The 15,196-nt window shown below is 40.6% G+C and overlaps 1 protein-coding gene across 1 annotated transcript in view; it reads left to right on the plus strand.

The window, feature by feature from the left end:
• ADGB (androglobin) overlaps positions 1-15,196 on the plus strand; it is a 101,204-nt gene that overhangs the window by 43,933 nt on the left and 42,075 nt on the right. Inside the window, exons 13-19 of the mRNA XM_087817778.1 lie at positions 2,677-2,806; positions 4,841-4,874; positions 5,685-5,865; positions 6,621-6,684; positions 9,769-9,871; positions 12,246-12,387; positions 13,674-13,788. Coding sequence (XP_087673904.1) covers positions 2,677-2,806; positions 4,841-4,874; positions 5,685-5,865; positions 6,621-6,684; positions 9,769-9,871; positions 12,246-12,387; positions 13,674-13,788 — 769 coding nt within the window. The remainder of the gene's footprint in view (positions 1-2,676; positions 2,807-4,840; positions 4,875-5,684; positions 5,866-6,620; positions 6,685-9,768; positions 9,872-12,245; positions 12,388-13,673; positions 13,789-15,196) is intronic.

The following is a 15,196-nucleotide window of genomic DNA, read 5'->3' on the forward strand; positions in this document are numbered from 1 at the left end:
TGGTTTAGTTGTAGTTTTAGTTTTGCTTTCACAGTTCCAATTATTTCTTTATCAATGCTCAATATTGTCTGCTTCTAGTAACTTTGCCTCCTCCAAATTTTCCCCTAAGTATTTGGGTGCAATGGGAAACATCACCAAATTTTAAAAATTAGTTAATGGCTTGTATATAATTAGAATGTAGACCTTAAGGGTTCCATTTAGGTTGTGCATTTACACTGCAACACTGATATTTGAATAGTACCTAGGATGTAACAAGTGCTCAGTAAATACTAATTAAATTAAAAATATTTTGAGGTATCTAAGTTATTCAGAATTTTTTTACTATGTTCTATCCAATATAGTAGCCACTAGGCAAATGTGGCTATGTAAGTTTAATTTAAGATAACTGATATTAATAAAATGTTAAGAATAAATTCTTTAGCTGAACCAGCCACATTTTATAAATTCTCAGTAATCAAATGTTCTAAAATAATACTTTCATCATTATATAAAGTTCTTTTAATTGTTAAAAAAGGAATGAATTAGTGTTCTTTCTATAATTGGAATGTTTTATTATGATATTATTATTATTTTAGTTTTTTCTTATGTTTTGACTTAATCATAAAGCTGAAATTAAACATTGAGCTATACATTTTAAAGCTTTATTTGTTGGATTATGTAACATGCCAAATTCTTTCATATGTTACAAATGTAAAGTACCACATATATACACAGAACTTCCCTAAACATTAAAATATTAATGATTTTAAATTTTTATAATTAATTATATGATTAATGTTACCCACCCAGGTGATGATTTTACCATTTCAGATAATTTTTTATTTTCTCTCCACTGATTGAGGGTGCCTATTAGTCAGATATTTTGTAGATTGTAAGAACTGAGGCTGAAAACCACCAGGGGCAGATTTTGTCATGGTTCAAAATTCCACCCAAACTTCTACACTCTCTATGTCAATAGAGACCACAAATGGGTTAGTTTTATAACCCGAACTCCCCAATTCACTCTCTTACTTGATTGTCATATGCCTCCTTCCAGCTTTGTTACTTGATTAAGGTGGATTAACTTCTATAACCCAGGTCCAGGCGACTAACACTTGATGGAATTCAACCAGCCTGTTCTCTCCTTGAAACTGTTACGGATCTGTTAGCTTATTTGTTTTATCTGTCAGAGCCAAGCACAAAGGGACATGAACGGCATTTTATCCTACGTGAAAGAAATGTCCCTTCTCTCCCTTTGCTGTAGGGTCATAGTTCTCAAGTCAACATAAAGGCAGGTGTGTTTTTTCCCCTGAAAGTCCTTGAAAGTGACCGCTCCCACGACCGCCTTTCATGGGAACAGGCCGCATTCGCACATTCTGGGCTCCTAGCAGTTTTGACAGAATGGAAGCCTCATAAATGTGTTCGTGCTGCCCTCTAGTGGCAGCTTCAGGCAAAGCAGAGAGTTGAACTTGAGGTGAAGTAAGTTTTACTGAACACTAGCAAGGAAAAAAATTTAAAAATTTAGGAAATCTATGTGCATGAAATTTAATTTTGTCTTTAAATGCATTTACCTAAGTTTATATATGTATATGTATATGTATATGTATATGTATATGTGTATGTGTATGTGTATGTGTATGTGTATGTGTATGTGTATATATACACACACACACACGTATATATGTACACACACCCACAGACATTGGTGATTTGGGGCCATATTAGCAATTACTTGAAAGAAAATAGTGCAAACTTGGGTAGTTACTATGAATGTCTCAGCTATAAACTTAAGTACTCAAGACTCATAATTAAATCTGACTCTGAGGTCTATTTCACTCACACATTACTCGGATACTTAGGTAAATCAGTTCTAAATGTTGTCAAATTCCTAGGTTCTGGCTATCAACATTCAAAATTGACAGCCATTGCTTTAAAATAAAGAACGCTTCAGAAAATTATTAGACAGATGCATCGACTGATAGAGAATATTTCTTTGGTTGTATGGAAAGAAGTTTAATGTTGACAGGGAAGAAATATGATTGGTTGTAAGAATGAAAATGATGATATGAACAAAATAAAAGTATTCAGTTGTTGACAAACTGCAGTTGTTTAATATACAATGAAGTATTATTCAGCAATAATAAAAAAGAAAGTCTTGCCACTTGCAACAACATGGGTGGCCTTGAGGGCCTTATACTGAGTGAAATAAGTCAGACAAAGAAAGACAAATACTGTATGACCTCACTATATGTGAAATCTAAACCCCCCCCAAAAAAATAAAACAGAAAAGAAAAAACCAAAAGCCAGATTCATAGATACAGAGAACATGTTGCTTAGATTGGTGGGTGTACAAAATGTGTGAAGTGGGTCAAAAGGTACAAAATTTCAATTATAAAATTAATAAGTACTGGAGAGACAATGTATAGCATGGTAAATATAGTTAATAATGCTGTATGTATGTATAAAAGTTACTAAGAGAATAGGTCACAAGAAAAAAATTGTAACTGTGTGGCTATGGCTGTTAACTAAACTTGTGGTGACCCTTTTACAATATATACAAGTATCAAATTATTTGTTGTACAGTTGAAACTAATATAATGTTATATGCCATTTACATTGCAATGAAAACTGCAGTTACTTATCTGTACTTTAAAGAAGAGATCACGGTAACGGAAGCCTGTTTTTGCTTTCCATTAGTCACTTTGTACAATCTTTTATTAAGAAAGGGATGCCTCCAGTATCTGGTTTATCTCCCCTGACGGAAAACGATGAAGCTGCAACCTCTGCCCAGCCGGACTTGGGTCAGGTGACAGGAACGACGTCCCAGGTGACTCTGTTACTCTTCACTATTGACCAGTTCTTAATGATAATAGATTTTTCTTCGACTGTAGAATATATTCTACATAAAAGGATGTATAACACGCACCTGAACAGAATGAGAACACTGTTACGATGAGCTTCTCATGCATCCGCGCCTGAATTAGCACACTGAACACTCATCTCTCACAGGAAGTCCCCCGTTGCCTCCCTTCTGGGTGGTTTCTTTCCTGCCATTCGGAGTGTGGTATTCATGACCCCCATACACTTCTACCTTCGCCGATTATATACACCTTTATAAACAATATGTTGCTTGGTTTAATTTTATATAATTTTGTTTAAATGGGCTCTTGCATTAATTCTCCTGGACCTTTCTTCACTGGACCTCATTTACGAGGCTCCTCTCGTGCCGCACGGCTGGAGCTCATGCGTTTCATTGGTGACGTGTGTAATGCATAACTTTCTCAGGGGTAAGGCAATAGTCATTGCTGGTTGGTTATTAGTGGGCAAGCAGTGGTACCAGGACTACCACTGAATGTCCCTGTACACACGTGCAAGAGTTTTCAGTTCCAGGGTTGGCAAACTTTCATGTGCCACGACTCCCTTTGTCAGTTTCCTAAAACTTGACCATCCAATGAAAACAAATAGTCTCTCTCTGTGTTTTAGTTGAATAGTTTTGATAGGGAACAGGGGAAGGCAATATAGCCGTCTGGGTTAGCACCGGGAGAACACACGAGTTCACTGTTTGGTGGCTGAATCAGTATTTTAGGTATGTAAGGATTATTATCGCTGAGGCCAATGTGATGACATTTCTGATACAGCTTTTTGTACAAGCTAATTGCTGCATTTTTTTTTTTTTTGCTTACTTTTCTATGACACATCAGTAGACCTTCTCAAACACTGAAGAAAAAAAAAGATAGATCTTGCCAACTGGTAGCTTTAATTCAGGATAACTGAGGATGAATGAGCTTCATTTGGGGGTGGGATTAGCTCCAATGTCGGATTCCCTGAGGCTTTCCCTGGGCCCTGGCCCGCTGGGAGTCCTCCGATCTCCCTCGGGGGCAGGATGGGGTCACAGGGACTGGCATACTGTCCCTGTCACTGAAGCCAGGCAAAGTTCAGCATGTGGACCTTCAGTTAGCCCTTCCCCTCGCTCTGCTGCAGACTCTCCTGCTTCCCGTGGTACCTGGGAGCCCAGATCTGAAGGCTTCGCATGTAATTTCTTCACTCGTAGCAACTTGCAGTGTCCTCTTCAGGCAGAAGAATGGCAGATGCTAAGTGGCTTAGAGAGAAGTGGGGATTTCTCTGCTCTTTATACACAAGGTCAACCCCTCCCTGGGTTTTCAGCCCATATCTCCTTCCTGTTCCCCAGGCACCTGCCCATTGTTTCTGGGGCCCGAGGCTTGGATGGGCTCCTCCCGAGCACTTGCTGTTCAGTTATCTTTACTACATCATCACCTCCACCCACTTTACATCACCCAAATATTGTCAACATTACCCACCCTCAGTATGTAAAACATTTATACCATTTAAACTTTTGTACTTATTTTAATTGTGTTCTAGAGAAAACAGAGTTGTAAATGTGAATTTGACTTAATTTCTCTGTTAAAATTTTGAGAAATCATCTTTGTAATTTGAAACCAGTCTTTCTAGGTTCTGTCCACTGATTACCAATCATAACCTCATTACATTCAATCTGTATTAATAGCGGATGCCTCGTACTAAGTTATATATCTACATAGGGATACTCCTGTTTTAACTTAACTTTTATTATAAGATTAAATCATTTAATAACACTCAGATATTCTGTATTTTAATGTCAAACTTAAACCCTCAATAAATTATTTAATTAAATTCATCTCTTTTGAATTTTACGTTAAAAGCAAATTCTCTGTTTACCTGTTTGCTTTAGTAAATATTTTCAGAAATCCATTTCTTCAATGATTAAAAAATTGTATTAATTCTTAAAAACAGTGGTGCTTCAGAGCAGTCATGTTTTGTTAAATTTATAAATGGTTTTTTAATGTGCTTTTTCAATCCACAGGGCAATATTACTTCACAAGCTGTACATGGAAAAGGTAAATTAATAATCTTCTCATGACTTTTGCATCTCGACAGCTTTGAGCTCTCCTCCTGGCTCTCCTGGCCTCTCTCTGATGTAATGAATCTAATCTGCTCTGGGCTAGAAAAATCAGATAATCTCACTTGTTTAATTCAAGCTTAAGGTCAAAATAAAAGACGATCTGATTAGTCCCGTGAGTAAAGATCGTGTGCTTTGATGCACATATGTTGTGGTCAAAGCACTAAATCTATTGCAAATTTCTAGTTTCCGAATAAAGGAGACTTGGCCAAACCTCAAATCCCAAACAGTGTTAGTTAGCAAATTTCGGTTCTAGGAGTCTACAGGAATTTTATGGGATTACTTGGTGAGCATGAAATAAGATCATGGAATCACCAACTGTGGGGAGCAATTAAGTCACTCACTGAAATACATGAATTGTAACAGATCTTTCAGGTTTTCATTTCTCCTTCTGTTGGCTGAGCCATCCCCTCTTATATGAATATGTCTGTTTATAGCAGGTTTTAAGTACCAATTTCTGTTACAACTTTATAATCTCTAAAGAATGTGTGCACAAATTTATGAAAGTGAATTAGAAATTTCTGAAGACTCTACTGTATGATATGAATAAATCTTTTGAGTGTGTGAAAATGTGTGTTTGTATAGACCTCCACAAACTTGAGGCCTGCGTGTAAATGCTTATCTCAGGAAATGTTTTCTCAAAAGCAGACTTTGCTATGTGAACCTCCCTCTATTATGTTCCATGTCTTAATAACTTAATACTCGACAGCACAGGTGTGTTTGACATGGTTTCTTCTGCCCTACACAGATGAGCTAACAGACCTTGGCTTGAGTGACTCAGCCCCTCCAGCTGACGGACTGAGTTTGGAAAAAGACCCAGTCAGCCAGACAGCAGCACAGGACAAGTCTCAGGAGGAAGTTACAGCAATGAATACGAGTGTTTCCAAAGAAATATGGTTAGACTTCGACGACTTCTGTGTATGCTTTCAGTAAGTACATTTTGTGTGCATTTAATTTAACAGATATATAAGCTACTAATTTTCAGCTATTAGTTAAAAGAGTTAAGCCAGTATTAGTCTGGTGTAGATATAATATCAAACAAAACCGTTAGAAGGAAAAATGGCTGAGCTGACTGTCCACATAGAACAGTAGGAGCCAAGCCAATTTTTAGGCCAGGTTTAGCGTATCCCCAAAGACTTATTTGGTAATTAAAGTAAAAACTTTTTTCACAAAGATCATTTTTGTCTTCTTCAGACAACTAATTCAATACGGTTATTATTTTTCCCTAGATTTATTAAGGTATAATTGACAAATTTTAAGATATTTAAATCGTACATGGTTTTGAATTGACTTAGGAATACATTGTGAAATAATCCCCCCCATTGAGTTAATTAACATACCCATCACCTCACATATTATTTTTTTTATGAAAACATTTAAGTTCTACTCTCTTAGCAAATTTCAATTATGCAATTCAGTGTTATCCACTATAGTCCCCATGTTATATATTAGATCTTCAAACCTTATTTATCTTAGAACTGAAAGCTTGTACCATTTTATCAACCTCTCTATTTCCCCTACCTCCCAGCCCCCGACAACCACTTTTCTTGTCTCTGTGTTATTGTTTTTTAACTTTCATCTGTCTTTACCTTGTTCTGCCTATAATTGGGTCTAAGAAATTTAACATGTAGTAATAGCCTGTTGCGTATAATGACAATAACCTGTAATAACTAATATTTTTCAGAAATCTATATATTTTCCACAAGCCAAGTTCATATTCCTCCAACTTTCAAAAAACAGAATTCAAGGTAAATATAGCGTGACCTCTTCTCTTTCCCTTCTTATACTTAAACCTTTGATAGAACCATGCAAGCAAAATACACCTTCCAATTTAGCAAGCATTTCTAAACTTGTGGCAGCAATATATTTTAAAATTAACTCTTAGGTTTCTGCTAATCTTTTATCCAGATAACAAGCAAAACTCTGCTACCTCTTATCCCCAGTGTGGCCCCTCTGCTGATGCTGCGGTGGTTCACTATTATATAAATTCACATTAAGAACATTTTGATTTGTGCATCAATAAAGGAGAAGCACAAGTAGATTCATTGCATGTGATGTCAGTTAATTGCTTACTGAAGCCCGCACAGTTCCTAAAACACAGCACACTTTGCGGTGGCCTTTGCGTTACTCGTGCACAGGTCCTTCCCTCTGCGGGGAGTTCAGCCCCCTTCACTCGCATTGCTTTTCCTCCGGCTAAAACCTGCAAGTCCTTCAAGCAGCACTGAGGTCCTCGGCCCTATCCGCCCTCCTTCCCGGCCCTGAAATCGGGGCCAAGTTCCCGATCGCACGCATTCTGTATGCCTTACCCCCACCCAGACCGGCCCTGATGGCCTCTCGGTGCCCCCCACCTCCCCGAGCTGACGTGGGCACCGTCAGGAGAGGAGCTCTGTCCCTTGTTCACTACTGCAATGCCTGTCCTGGCATGAGGCAGGGACTCAATAAAACATTGTCGAATGGATGAATTAGCAAATCTCACCTTGAGCGGAATTTTTCCGAAAACTGTGACACACAATCAGGAAAATGAAGTTGTCCTGAAACTGGCACGTTGCTTGTATGGGGCCACACAAGCTCCCTCCACCCCAGGGGTAATCCCACGTCCCCGGGAGCAGCAGGCAGAGTTGGGGGGAGTCAGGAGTCTTGGAGAGGACTTTTCTCACTGCACTTGGACTAGATGAAAACACAGGCACAGGAGAGCTCTCCTCGGGAGGTGCTCTGCAGCCGGCTGCCTGCTTTGAAAGTAAGAATCGAATCTGTAGTAGTGACTGGGGGAAGGGCGAGGGGGAAATGTCCCACCTAGCCTTGGAGTGCACCTATAAAACACCCAAGGAATGCTTGGCTTGATGGGAACGATGAAACTTCTCATTGGAAATAACTGAACCCAGCGCATGACATGAGGGTAATATACAGTTTACAGTTAGCTTAGCAATATATCCATGTTCAAACTATTGGCAAAAAGAAAATGATAGTCATTTATAGATGCTTACTCTGTTGCTGTCCCTGAGCTCAGCTCGCCATTGCATTAACTCCTCATGGCAAACCCTGTGAAAGGACTATTGCTATCCTGATTGTTCAGGTAGGGAAACTGAGGCAGGCCAAGGTTGAGTAAATTTCCCAAGATCACCAAACTAGTAAGTGGCAGGAGCATCATGAGAGCTGGACTGTCTGACGTGGAGCCCGTGACGTTCTCACAGGCGGGCCCTTAGAATAAGCAGATCAGTGGCTCCCGAGCAACACTGGTTTGGGACCTGTGTTCCACTGGGGGGGGCAGGACTCTAAGCAAGTTGTTTAAGTTCTCTTGGCCTCTCCTAGGCACCTTCCTTAGATGTTCCCCTGGTGTTCAGTGTTGGGTGAGGCAGGGGGCTCTCAAAGGGGCCTTGTGTGGCACTAGGGCAGCCCTTTCATGTGGTCTCCAGGCCCACCCCACCCCCAAATTCTCAGACCCTTAAAAATGACATCAAATGAAATCTGCTAGAAAATTTGCTCAGGCATGCACACAGGGCTGACCAACCCAGGGTCCTTCATAGGTTTAGATAGTGAATATTTGAAACAACTGTCTCTATCCCAATATGTTGTAGCTAAATGGAAACAAAGGAAATAAAGTGTCAAATGCAAAGTATTTCAAAATACTGGGGGAAGCAATCATTGAACCTTGTTATATCCTATCAAGCATTTCTAGCAATCTTGTCATATATATTTCTTAAAATATATCTTTATTTAATTAATATCTTGATTTCAGAGAGAGGATGGGAGAGGGAGAGAGAGAGATTGAAACATCAATGATGAGAGAGTCATTGATCGGCTACCTCCTGCATGCCCCCTACTAGGGATCGAGCCCTCAACCCTGGCATGTGCCCTGACAGGGGATTGAACCTCGATCTCCTGGATCATAGGTCGATGCTGAGCTGCTGAGCCACACCCAGCCAGGCTTGTCATATTTGATTAAATAACAAGTTTTCATTTTTCACAGTATTACTACAGATATTTCTTTCATATTTTAACTGGTTATTTAAATATTGTGGTAAAATAATATGAAAAGCTTTTAAAGTATAGTGACAGTTAAGTGAAGTTAACACATTTACCATATACCATCAGTCAAAATTATGTTGAAGCACTGAGAATTTGAGATGCAATAATAGCACAATAGTCGAGATGACTAGTCTTAGAGTTGGTAGACAGAAACACCTACTCTTGAATCTCAGCTTTGCTACTTGCAAGCTCTGTGACCTTTGGAAAATTACTTACCCTCTCTGTGTTTCAGTTTCTTCATCCATAGTTATGGATATTAGTAATACCATAGTGGCTGTCCTTTAAGGGAATTTTTGGTTTTGCTCAGTATGTCCTTGCATCTCCAAAACAAAAATCGATTAGCATGCAATGGGTGTATTTCTGAAGGTCTTGTAGAAAGAAGGAAGAGAGGGTTTATATCACATTACACCCTGTAAAATATCTTAATATGTCCCCGTTAGGCAATTCCTCTGCCAAGTTACTCCCTGGTCTCTCTACCTATCAGGGACCCATTCTCTGAGCATTGCTCAGCCTGGGTCCAGTCTCCCCTTCCCTTTGTCATTTCTGGGACAAGCACATCCCTTTTCTTTACTCATGGAGGTGAGCTTTGACTGATATGGGACCAGTCCCACACGGGCCCTGCAGACCCAGCCAGCGTTCCCTTGGTATGGTTTTCTTCATATCGTGAAACCTGTAAAGTACTTTTTGTGGTATCTAGAATGCAGTAAGTCTTCTGTAAATGGTAGGTGTTGCGTTGTTATGAGAAGTGGGGAATACAGCATTTGTAGAGTCATACTAAGTTCAACAGTTGGTCTGCTTTCTTGCAGTTCTCAGATGAGCGAGTGACCTACTACCTCTTTGTGGACAGTGTAAAACCTATTGAACTGCTCATCTGCTTTTCTGCCTTGGTACGCTGGGGAGAATCTGGAGGTAAGAAAGCTCTGAGCAAATGATAACGTAAGCCCAGCTCACTTTGATTCAGTCCAGGGGAGATACAACAGTAAGATTTTCAGGCTCTGGATGAAGGAACTTGTTTCCCCTTCAGACTCTCTGGGAGAGGAGCACTCACACCATCTCCTATGATCGCCTTGCTCCTCGCACACCAAGGATTGCGCTCACTCCTGCCCCCGCACCTCTCCCTGCAGTCGTCGGTTCACCTCCTTGGGGCGCTCAGTCAAAATCTATTGAAGGCCATGAACACTTCCTTCTTCAGCTTGACGATTCTGAAGATCTCGGTCCCATCCCATCTTGCCCCCTCGCTTTCATGGTTATACTTCAGAACCCGTCGTGCCAATAACTGCATCGTCTCCATCATCTCGGTTTCAAGCTCTCTGGCCACACACACACACACACACACACACACACACACACACACACACACACACACACACACACACACACGCCGGTTCTCCAGTTCACTCTCTGGGACTCTCACTCCCACAATCGTTTGACTCCACTGGGACCACTGTCCATCATCCCTACTGCTTCTCTTTCCATCAGTCTCCTCGCACCTTCATTCCTCTCATTCTCAGCATGTTTTCCACGGCCCACCATGATCACTGATTCTCACGTGTGCACCAACACACTTGTTCTTACCTTTTCTTCTTACTTACCTGGAAAACTCACAATATTGGTTGAACTCAGCGATGGAACCCTGCACCAGTTACATCAGAGCAGCTGGATGTGACTGGAGAGAAAAACAGTCCCACCAGCCAAGCCCCACTTTAGATCGAGGACCACAGATCTCACAGAGGCCCCCGGGCACCGGTGGCATTTCTCAAGTTAATTTCTTCTCCCACTCTCCTTTCTCTGGCTGACATCTCAAACCTTCAGATCTCTTCCCTCAGATGTGCAAAACCCACTCTCATCCTTTCTCATTTTCAACCGATGACCTTGCTGCTGTTTTCACTGAAGAAATAGGGAAAAAAATCAGAAATGACCTGCTTCGTCCTCCCGTAATAGACTCTCCCCTGCTCTAGTCAGCCTTCCCTCCTCTTCTAATGGATGGACTCCCCCGCTTCTCTCTGGAACCAGCCCCTTGCACACACACCCATGTGTATGCACAAGATATTCTTAATTATTTGGCTTGTTTTCTTAAAATATTTATCTCTAACTCGAATTAACAGTACCTGGCCCTATAGAGGTTCAATAAATATTTGTTGGGTGCTTAATATTGAATCTCTTACCAACTTTGAGGGCAAAGACTATGATTTTCCACCAGGATATAGCCAGTGTTTTGCATGGTATCTGGTATGTAGCAAGTGGGCAATAAATACTTGTTTAGTATTTATTGTTTAGTAATTATTACAAGTAAGTATTACTTGTTTAGTAATACTTGTTTCAAACTTTCGCGGCATACGTTTAGTATTTCTACCTAACCAAGAGCTCCTAAGCCATACCATGTCCTAAAACATTTAAATTCTATGTCCATAGAGGTGTTTTGGGTCATGTTGGGACCTTATATGCTCAGCTTGAGTGTTATCTGGAAATAGGGTAAAAGGACAAGCCCCAGAGGTGACTGTGGGTAACAATACTGTGTTGTATATTTGAAAGTTACTAAGACAGTAAATCGTAAAAGTCCTCATCACAAGGAAAAAAATGATGTGTGGCGATGGATGTCACTGTGATAATCATTTCACAATAGATCCTATATCAAATCATCATGCTGTTCACCTTAAACTAATGCAATATTATATGTCAAATTTTATCTCAAGCTTTTTTTAATTTAAAAAGTATCTTGCCCTCAGCTGCAGATGAAAAAGTTAATACGTTTTATTCATTTTAAGAGACAACACTTAATATTAAAATTAAATTTATGTGAATTATATGCTATTTTTACACCCAAAGCTAAGAATCAAAAGTAAAAAAACTTAGGACTGTTTTGACCTTGCTTTGCCATTACCTTCGGAAATGCTCTTATTTTCCCAGATGTGATCTTTTTTTTCTTTTTTTTATTGCATCTAGAGGTGTACTGTAATTGCTGCCATAGATAGTGAAAGTGATGGTATCCCCCAGTGAATGTCCTTGTCTGCCCTCCTTTCCCTAATGTTCCCATTGCTCGTGTCTCCACCTGAGGGGATGATTATGAGGAAGAACACAGGACAGGGAGAAGGCCTGGGCTCCTCTTGAATATTATTTCCAGTAATTATTTGCCCAGGGTAGTTTCTAGTGTTTTATGAATATTTTAGACAATCTCCATTTCCTAATATTATTATTATTAGTAGTAGTAGTAGTACTGTATGTTGTGAAATGAAGGCCAGCTACACTCTACCAATAAAATTTAAATACTTTTCACTTTTCCTAGCTCTTACAAAAGACAGCCCCCACATAGAGCCTGGACTCCTTACAGTTGAAACATTTTCTTGGAAATCTCTGAAGCCACGTGATCTCATTATGAAGATTCATACTTATAATACCAAGGCTTCTATGGTTCGCCTGCCTGTTGGGTATGGAATGACTTTGTTTTTCCCACAGTAAGAATCCTTTAAAGCCTCATAAGCTGTTAATTATTAAATAATTAAACAATCAAATCCCTAAAGTGATTTGAAGAAACAGGTCTGTCATTATGGTTCTTGATACCCTTTCAGAAGATTCATAATTGTCAATCTGGTAATTTTCATTAGTAAAACATAGGGTTTAAACTTGTTTAATCCAGCATTACCTAAAATTCATTTATTGAAAAGTCCTTTTAGTTTTCTTGTAAATCTTATTAAGTTCCTTAGCGAGAATGATTTCTTAAATGATTTTATTTAAAGCAGATGAGAAGCAGAGCATTTTCCCCTGCCAGTCTACAGTTTTATCTGTAGTTTGCTTTTAATTTTACCTGTAGTTTTGCTTTTGATTAAGGTAAAGTCTGCTAATCGCATAACACTTTCCATTTTAAAGAAAAGAGTTATAATTGAAGAGTTTTCTTGACTGTGGTAAATGAATTTCAAAATATTACCTCCTATTTCAAATGAAGTAAATATTTTTCCTATATTTTCCTATACTTCTATGTGATGAATGACAAGCTTTTGAAAAGCAGAAGCAACAGAATCAAATGCTAAAGTAATCTATGGCAGGCATCTAATACATCTAAAAAATAGTAAATATTAAAACGCCAGTATTTCTCACATCTGCCCTAAAAACCCTGGCACGGAGAGATTCCCTCAGAAACCAAGACTCTTTCTGAGTGCTCATTCATCGAGACAACTAAGGGCAGGGAACTAATAAAGAATCTTCTTACATTCATGTTTTCCTCCACTGGGCTTAGCCTGTCAACACGTGTGCTTAGAACACGCTCTAATTGCTCAGCAACTGAGATAAAGCCAACGTCCCGGCTTTTAGTGACACTACAACCAGGTAGGAGAGACATAAGCCACACTCATGCAATTACGTATTTGTGGGAAATTGACTATGAAATCTACAAAGAGACCTTCACCACCATGAGTGATCGTTGCGAGGGAAAAATCAGGACTCCTTCACCGCGTCACTGCAGTGCGTGGGAGGAACCGCCAACGAGTGCACATCTGTCACTTAGCGTAACTGTTTGTGTCTGACGGTTAGCGAAATGTGGGTTCCAGGGTATCTGATGGTTCTTCACGGTGCAAATTCAAAGCTCTTTATTCCATCCGTGTTAAAGAATTCAGCGCTTACTAGTGTGTGACTTTGAGCACAGGCCGTCACTGAGAAACACACAGAGGCGGGGGTGCGGCAGGGGAGACCCCGGTCCTCACCGACCCCTCCCCCCTAGGAGGCACCTGCTGCTGCTCACCGCCTACTCCCCGGTGGGCCACTCCCTGCACATCTGCAGCCTGGTCAACTTTGTCATCGGCGACGAAGACGTCGTGCTGCCCAACTTTGAGCCGGTAAGTATTTCAGCAACCGTGACTTTTGTGCGTGTGCCTTACTTTCAAAGAATTTGAACTAAACCATACTCTTATTTTGTATTCGGCTTACCTGTTCTTTAAACCTTTCAAAACTGCTCTAAGTATATTCTGCAAGAAATTCCCGAATGGGACGTGTACCATAAACACTCTGTAGGGACACAAATAAAATAATTTTTGTTTCCCTCCAAAAGCTGCCTTCCCCTCTGCTCTGTTGAACCCTCTCACATCTGCTAACATTTCACACAGAGTCCATAGTATTAGTGGTCCTTTGGGAGGTACGAAGGACCAGTACAGTCCTTTTTAATCCAGGCTAAAACTGTGATACGATGCCTCTCCCTCGGCCTAAGGAACTTGAAGCGTGTCCCTGGGGTTCAGGAGGAGAGGGTCCATGGAAGGTCCCGGCACTTCCCCTTCGCCTCCCCCTGCTCCCCTGGGCCTCTCCTTAGTTTCTGAAAGAAGAGAGGCGGTAAATGGGTCAGACCTCCCCCGCAGGCCGGCCTTGGTTTGAGATGTCCCCTAAGCGGCATTCTCTTCTGATATATAGGCATGTACATTTGGGGGGCAGATTTGCATGGGGCCTTCCCACGACAAAGTCAGCTTTATCCCTCCCCCAACCCATCTCCACACAGCACATTTTCATATTCGTAACACGGGATTTTCTCAACCGGACAGTAAGCCTGTTGGTCAGGGCAGCAACAAGCTGGCTTAAGACCAGCTCCCTTGTGCTGTATTTCTGTGGCCCAGACAAGCTCGGGCTACACCCTGTTGCTTCTCTGGGCAGTGGTTGTGGGGGCCTCCCCATGGCTGCCTCCAATCTTTCTGCACCCTCTCTCACCAGGCCTCTCCCTCCTGCTCAGTGGACACGGAGGAAGGCCAGCAAGCCCACCTTATAAATAGATATCTCTCATTCCCTTGGTTCTGTTTACCCTGCTTATTTTACATTCTTGTTTTGTCTTTTCTCTAAAAAAAACAAAACCAAAAAAAAACACCCACACAAAAACTGCTTGAAATAACATGGATTATTGGCTTTGTTTCTTTCATTAGGTGATTTAACTTCCTAGTGCTTAGTTATTTTAGTCTGTGAACTTGTATTTCCCTGGGGTTATCAGCTTCTCCATCTTATAAAAATTACTGGAGCCCAAGGCCAGGCCCCAGTGTTCTTTGACTCTAATGAAGAGGCAGAAGGGGACCTGCTGGTTCAAAAGCAGAGAGGCTGTTGCTGCTCTGAGCCATGCTGATCACTCCCAGTGCCAACAACTGACCAGACACGTTAATAATCATAGTTTCTCCTCAGGGAGAAACACCATTGAAAAAAGTCTCTAGGCTTCGGGGAAGCTTGGCAGGAGGTCATGGAGATGTAAACGCATTGAGTGGCAGCTCAGTCCGT

This window comes from Miniopterus natalensis, chromosome 5, assembly GCF_054644295.1.
Source record: "Miniopterus natalensis isolate mMinNat1 chromosome 5, mMinNat1.hap1, whole genome shotgun sequence".
In the NCBI taxonomy this organism is placed as follows: Eukaryota; Metazoa; Chordata; class Mammalia; order Chiroptera; family Miniopteridae; genus Miniopterus; species Miniopterus natalensis.